Source organism: Papilio machaon, chromosome 26, assembly GCF_912999745.1.
Source record: "Papilio machaon chromosome 26, ilPapMach1.1, whole genome shotgun sequence".
Taxonomy (NCBI): Eukaryota; Metazoa; Arthropoda; class Insecta; order Lepidoptera; family Papilionidae; genus Papilio; species Papilio machaon.
The window spans coordinates 2,076,922-2,084,778 of NC_060011.1; the positions used below are offsets into that span (position 1 = coordinate 2,076,922).

Below are 7,857 nucleotides of genomic sequence, written 5' to 3' on the forward strand. Positions count from 1 at the left end.
AGTTGAGAAAATCGAATCGAAGAACAACGTTCTGACATTGACAGTTGGCAAACCATAAATTTGGGAAAGTGCATAGATATCGTATAAGATAGAGGTCAGTGTTGAAGTAACTTTAATTCTCTTCTTTGATATTAACAGGATGAAAAAAGCAAAATTTCAAAATTTTTATTAATAGCTAGAAATAAGTCATAATTTTACGTTCGTTATTTTTTATAAAACTAAATTAATTACAAAAATAATAACATACTTAAGGGGCGGCAGTTGCAGCTATAATAAGTGAGCATTGTGCGTTCTACGCAATTCCTATTTGACATTGACATATAATATAATTTTTAGGTTAAATTGTTGGTTTGCGTTTGCAATTTTAACCGGCAAATAGTTTGCAATAAATAATATATCATGAAATCTATGTTAAGAGTTGTTTTATCAAGAAATGTGTCATTTTCACGTATTAACATTATTCGATTCGCGTCGAACGATGCCAAAAAAAAAGAGCAGGAACCACAAAAAGTTGAAGAAATTGTTAAAAGTATGTAAAATTTTACTTCGTTTTACACAATACAATAAAACTATACAATATTGATTTTGAAATATTAGAAGAAAAATTATATCTAGCTCAGCTTAGTTTTAAATGCGACTACCAAGATTAGACTAACAGTTTTAATATATACGGTTATAAGAGTAGTTACGAATTTTGGTCATAAATTATTCACTAATAAAACCAATGTTTCAAAACATTAATATAATATTGTCTTTCAGATATTACTATTGAGAAATATGGCGGCATCACCACACTAAACATAGATCGCCAGAAGTCCAGGAACAGTCTGGATGAAGCCACACTACATGAAATGACAGCTGCAATAAATGCTTTCGATAAAGACCCAGAGTCCAAGGTTCTTGTATTCAATGGAGAAGGTGGCACATTCAGCTCTGGTTTTGACCTTGATGAGATGGGAACCAAAGGTTACAATATTCTTCGAGATGCAGCTGTAAGTTTAGTAAAATGTCTATTTATAATATTAGAATTATTTCTAATAATGGCAATTTTCAATTAAATTGTTGTAAAAACATAAACGGCCTCACTTACTTTTAGTTTTTAAAGTCAGACCCCATATGAATCATCTCAATTCCTGTCACCCAGAAGAAAAACCCACACCATCACAAAACTAGTCTGTATAGACATTGTATTTGCAATATAGCGGTTTTTATTTACTTTTTAGTGATTTCCTTTGGTTATTTCAGTCCCGACTTCTCAGACGACCTCTATGTGATAAGCCTACTATAGCAGCGGTAACAGGCTATGCTGTAGCTGAAGGATTTGAATTAGCATTAGCTTGTGATCTACGTATCATTGAGGATACTGCAGTAGTTGGTTGTCTCGGCAGAAGATTTGGTAAGTTGTTTATCTTATACTTTTACTAGAAATATATTTTTTGTATGCATATGAATATTAGGCAATTTATTAGTTAACTAGCTGTCACATGCGACTCTGTTCCCGCAGAATTACATAAAAACGTAATAACTAGCTTATGTGTTCTTTCAGACTATGTTCTAAATTTGTGACAAATTTAATCAAGATCCGTTGAGTTGTTTCGGAGATAACTTCAAACAAAAATCCATCTAAAACAGCAATTTAACATACTAACAAGCTTCATGTTTAAATTACATATAGTTTGTTGCATACCAATATATTAATTTCATTTCATGCTTCATTATTCTTCAAATTTATATCCATCATATTTTTTAATTGCCATAAATATTGTTGTTTTATTTCAGGGGTGCCACAAAGTTTATATGGAGCTAGACGTCTGACAAGTCTGATAGGGCTGTCGCGTGCACTAGACTTGTTGATGACAGGTCGCCTGATAACTGGCACCGAAGCACATACAATGGGACTGGCTTGTAAACTTACTTCTACTGGAACTGGTAATTGTGCTATTTCTTCACACTCTGTTGTCTCAGGGTTCGGAAGTGCTCCCATCAATGCTTATAATTATTGGGCTCAAAAGCAATCCAATACATTCTAGGTAGTTTTTTTTTGTAGGGTAAAATTTTTGTGTAAAAAAATAATTGTGTAGTGTGACTTACAAATTCTTTACATAATTAATGTCAAAAGTTTTTGAAGATAACGACTTAAAATAACATCCATCTATATATATAAAAGAAAGTCGTGTTAGTTACACTATTTATAACTCAGAACGGTTGAATCGATTTTACTGAAAATTGGTGGGCAGGTAGCTTAGAACCAGGAAACGGACATAGGATAATTTTTACCCCGTTTTCTATTTTTTATTCCGCGCGGAAGGAGTCGCGGGTAAAAGCTAATATTTAATATTTATGAATGCATATTATATTTTATATATAAAATACTTTATATTGTAGCACTTGGTGAAGCAGTTAAATTAGCTAAATCTCTGGTCAAGTTCCCACAAAATGCATTAATAATGGACAAGTTAGCTGCCGTAAATTCCCAATTGAACCCCAACAGTGAAGAGAGCATGAGAGAAGAGGCAATCATCGCCAGCCTACTCGGAGGTGCTATACAAGATATGGATGAGGGAGTCAAGAAATTCCAAAAAGGTAAATCATAAAAATCTATTAAGAATACAGGGTGTTATGTAAAATTGTTCCAGATTGTCAAGATATTTTTAAATTTGAATACATACATTTAACTCAAATTTGCTTTTTATACAGGGTGGTTTGTTTTTACACATTCATTATTGAAAATCACCATAAAATAGCGAGAATAGATTAACTAAATCTTACTAATATTATAAATGGGAATGTTTAGATGGATGGATGTTTGTATGTATCACCGGAACGGCTCAACAGATCTTGATGAAATTTGGCACAGATATAGAACATAGTCTGGAAGAAAACAGACTACCTATTGTTTTTTTTTAATTCCGCGCGGACGACAGCTATATATTTACAGTTTATTTGTATAATAGATTAATTCGCGTTTGTTTTTTTTTAAGGTATTGGTAAACATGGCAAGTTTTACAAGCTAACGGAAGTGCCTTTAAAGGATTGGGAGCTCGAGGAAACATATGAAGAAGTAACGGTACAAACTGATAAAGGGGAAAAGAAACCTTAATATTATTATTATGTTAGTTTTCATATGTAAATTGTTTGTAATATAATATTTCTAGTCGCAAATAGACTTTAATTGAATGTAGGCCTTTATATTCTGTAACCTTGACAGTCTTCAGTGAATTGTCATTGTTGTATTAACCCGTGGTTGGTGAATTTTATTTGTTATATTCTGGTTGTTATTAAAAATATTTGCATAGTATTCATGTGAGGTTAATTTAAATTAAAGTTGATTTAATTAATACATTGTTAATTACGTAATTAAGTTGCGACATTTTCTTGTCACAACAAACTTAATTTTGTATTAATTAGTTTTTTAAGTTACATGTTATTAGTGTTTTAGTTAATGTTTTTTTTTTTACTGAATTTAGAATTAATTAACAATAAAAGCTGTCTTCAAAAATTTTTCTTTCAATTTAAAATAAATTTAAAAAATCTTAACAACGTGGTAAAGGTAGTAAATGAATAAAGGTAGTAAGTGGCCACCTAATGACACTAAAATGGCGAAGTAACCGCTGTCCATAGACTGAAAGTTTGAAGATCCATTGGTTACATAAGAAATTAAATTTCTTCAACAAGTGTTAATCATGTTTGTAGGGTTGTCACAAATAAAAATCATATAAAAAATTTAATGAATTTATAATAAAGGATTTAAAAAGAATCATCAGACAGTCCCTTTTCTGCTTGATATTTGTAATGCAAGTCGGAGCAATCCTCATTGGAGATGTTGACCCAGCCATTCTCACTAATGTGATACACTCGGATAATGCCACCAGAGTAAGCGTCGCGGTGAGTCGCGTGGTAGATGGCGCGGCGACCTAACTCTGGAGAGGTACAATAATAAAATTCAAAATGACTCCACAATAATCAAAATTAACATCAATAAAATATTGGAAAAATGAAACATCCTGTAAATGATTTTTTTTTCTTTAATTCTATAAGGTCGTTCGGAAAGTCATTTTGTTTTTCCTCGATTTAGGTATTCGTGTATTTTCGATAAAAATTCACCACATCTTGGAAGGTCGGTTGGAGCTGATAAATTCATTATTAAACATAGAAAATAGAAATAAAAACGAAATGACTTTCCGAACAACCCAATATGTATATATCAAAATATTTGTTTTTCAAAATCTGTGTCCATATTTAAAATATTTTGACACATTTAATCATTTATCAGGGAAATAAATAAAAAAACTTGAGTGGTGTCAAGGGACACCCGGATGGAACGAAGTTCCTCTCAATTAATTAGTGAAGGAACCAATGTTTATTCTATGAATAAAAAACTTAAGTCTTCACAAGAAGTTCATTTTATTTCTATGAATTTTCGTTATATATTGTCACGTCGTTGCCATGGTGAAGTAGCGCTCATTCGTCGTTAACATACTTACTATAGCAAAAAGTGTCGTGACAACTTTTCGTAAGAATTTTTTCCGTCTAGCCCCCTTTTACAACGCGCGATAAGGAACTTCGTTCCAAAAATTAGTAAGAAAAAATTTATAAGTATTGAAAATGTAAACAATAATAAAAAAAATATAAAGTAAGATGAACTTTTAAGGCATAAAAGTAAATATGACATATGTATAAATAAAATGTACATACCCTGTGCTTCCTTATCCTCAAGATCCCACTTGTAGCCAGAGTCAAGTACACCGAACGCATACACAGAACCTGAGCCCACAGAGAAGACAGTTCCTGGTGTTCTTGTACCTTCACTGTCCACATAATACAGCTGTGCGCCCTGAAATATTTTTTATTATAAGTGTTGGCAACAAAATATACTCCTCGCATATATGAAATCTTATATATATAAAAGAAAGTCGTGTTAGTTACACTATTTATAACTCAAGATCGGCTGAATCGATTTGATTGAAAATTGGTGGGCAGGTAGCATAGAACCAGGAAACGGACATAGGATAATTTTTACCCCGTTTTCTATTTTTTTATTCCGCGCGGACGGAGTCGCGGGAAAAAGCTAGTACTGCATAAAATAGAGTCAAAATACAGTCGTAAAACAGTTTTAGTACTAATGACTGGACAATCTCACTGGATCTAGATAAAGGAGATACTCCTATAAGAGAGAATTGTTGATGAACAACCTTAATATGCAAGAAACTCATGTTAGAGATAAACTTCTAAAAGCAAGGAATATAATGCACTCTCTTAGACTCCTGCCTATCCAAGTTCCACTGTATTTCCACTGGGTTGAAATTACAATGACTATGACAAAGAAGTCATGCAGCTAGGCACTTGTGGAAAAGGAGTTTTAGTTGGTAACTAAGACTCCTTTTCCACTAGTAATATGCTTTAATCTCCTGCTACATTTTGAAATAAACAAAATTAAAATAGGCATAGAAGAGGTAAGGCCTTCCAAGTAGGTTAGGTGACAGACAGGCTGACATAAAAAATTAAGCCAAAACTTTCAGGTTTACAAAACCTTGTGCGCCGACCCCACATTAGTAGGATAAGGCCAGGGAAATAATGAAATGATGAGGCCATAGAAGAGAGTGAAGTTGAAAGCTGCAATCACTGCCTATCTCTCAGGTGTCACAGTGAGATTTATATTGCGGTAAATTAAGTACTTACTCTCTTATCAAAACCAGCTAGCATCATACCCATACTGAGTCCCATGCCTTTGTAGTTATACACCATGTTGGACATAAGCTTGCTGGCCGCGGCCACTGAGATACGCTCACGGTTACGGAGTTCGTACAAACGACACTGCTTGGCGAGCACACGATCCCAGTACACACAGTCCGCAGCACCACCCGCCAATGTACCTGGACACATACAAAGATATAATAAAGAGAACATTTGAATTTTTTATTAACTAAAAAACTAAGAATTAGTTTTTTTTTAAACAAAGTAGTTTAGACTATATTTAATTTATCTATTGACATCAAAATTGAATCTATGTAAAAACAGTATTCCGCAATTTATTATTTTTTGTTATTTGATAAATAAACTTACCCAAAAGGTAGTCATTGATTTCAACAATTTTTTTCATGGTCTGAGAACCAATGAACTGACCACCAGTAGCTCGGGAATCCACTGCCAGCAAAACTCCTCCCTAAACATATATATTAATTTAAAAGTATAACATAGAAATAACATTTATAGATAACTCAACTAAAATTGACCTGTAGATCAGCTTACAATTTATATATGTATAGCAGATCATTGAACTGGCTTGCAAATCAGCTCAATTTGTTATCCAAGTAAGTTATGATTGGTCTCTCTGCAACTCACAGGCTGCCAATTTAGATGTTGAGCCACAGGTCAATAGTTCAAGCCTATCTTAGCTGCAGTTTAGAACCGATTAAGAGCTGATCTACAAGTGTCTACATTTTACATATTTTTACAACTATCAACATTGGCCATGTTAAATTGTAGGTAGGAAATTCTTATAATAAACTAGTCATGCATTGGATAGATGATAGTTTGCTTAAAAATCAGCCCGATCGTGGAAATCCGTTTCTGGTGGGATCACGAGAAACACTAAAAATGCTTCTTACCTTATACCGGAATCCCAAAGTTGTAGTTCCATGGTCGAACTCAATTTTAATGTCTCGTCCAGTCTCATCTTTTGAGTTAAACTGTGCTAAAGTTTGGACCGGCTGTAATATAAGATGGAAGTATTAAAATTATGCTGATATGTAAAATAATAAAAAATAACCTGAACTTACATTAGCAAACGGCGGAGTCGCAAGTTGAGCGCTGTTCATAAAGTTTTGACTGTACCCGATAACATCATTTTGAAACGAAGCAAGAGAATCAACGGGTTTTAAATTAATCTTTTCGTTGAGATGGCATAAATCTAGTAAAGCCATTGTTTTTAAATTAGCTTTAAAAAGTTTAAATGATTATTACAAATTCGGATGACAAGCGAAATCTGAATACAAAAATGTTTGACATATCAATTTAATGTTGCTCACAGGAAGACCGTTTTTACATTTGGCAATAAAGAATTATGTTTTTTGTTTTTTTTAATTTCTTTTTATTTTATTGTTTAAGCATTGACTGTTTTCTCTTATTTATTAAATCTAATAAAAATATAAAAAATCTTAAAAGTTAGTTTTCTGATTTTGATTAGATTTTTGCACTCTAGCTTCGAATATTGTATACCTTTCACATTGTTAGTGTTACTCTTCACCACTAGATGACAAGTTTATAGTTAAATTTAATTTTTGCATCATTATATTTTGGTTTATTACAAACTTTCATTAAATACAAAAGATACAAAAAAGTTATTTAAAATGATTAACTATTGAACCAATAAAATTTTAAATTTCCCCTACTCGCCATTAGATGGCGATGTCCACTGCCGAAAATAATTTTGTCATCAATTTATTTTCTACTTCTCGTCATCGTGGACTGGAATAGTTTAATGTATTTTACATATTTAGTAACAAACATTTTAATGTCAACAATAATCATAGTTTGCTAGTAAATAAAAATAGTTAATATAAAATATAGTAAAAAACAGTATAAAAACAAATTTAAGATGTAGTAAAAAAAATTACAGATACTAATTATCTGTTTACGGTTTAACCCATACCCTATATACCTTTAATTCTAAAAGCTAAAATACTTAAGATTTAAATAGATAATTATATAAAGTTAAACAAGAGAACATTTGAATAAGATTCAGAGAACTGGCTAACGATAACTTGTGATAAGTTAGCGAACCTATTATTACTATGAGTCAGAGTCGAAGGAAGTCAAGGGAAGAACGTTGTCGATGCGATGCGATGCGATACAATC

At 32.2% G+C, this 7,857-nt stretch overlaps 2 protein-coding genes across 2 annotated transcripts; one reads left to right on the forward strand and one right to left on the reverse strand.

The window, feature by feature from the left end:
- Positions 1 to 319: 319 nt before the first annotated feature.
- LOC106718663 (probable enoyl-CoA hydratase) lies at positions 320 to 3,270 on the forward strand. The gene is made up of 6 exons (XM_045684547.1): positions 320 to 529; positions 760 to 992; positions 1,246 to 1,396; positions 1,780 to 1,929; positions 2,386 to 2,583; positions 2,982 to 3,270. Exons 1-6 carry the CDS (start codon positions 400 to 402, stop codon positions 3,098 to 3,100), a joined length of 981 nt encoding a protein of 326 aa, XP_045540503.1. The 5' UTR covers positions 320 to 399; the 3' UTR covers positions 3,101 to 3,270.
- Positions 3,271 to 3,732: 462 nt separating this feature from the next.
- On the reverse strand, positions 3,733 to 7,008 carry LOC106718720 (proteasome subunit beta type-5). Its single transcript, XM_014512881.2, has 6 exons — positions 6,780 to 7,008; positions 6,609 to 6,710; positions 6,064 to 6,163; positions 5,680 to 5,873; positions 4,696 to 4,834; positions 3,733 to 3,920 (listed from the first exon to the last, which is right to left on the reverse strand). Exons 1-6 carry the CDS (start codon positions 6,921 to 6,923, stop codon positions 3,748 to 3,750), a joined length of 852 nt encoding a protein of 283 aa, XP_014368367.1. The 5' UTR covers positions 6,924 to 7,008; the 3' UTR covers positions 3,733 to 3,747.
- Between the last annotated feature and the right edge of the window lie 849 nt (positions 7,009 to 7,857).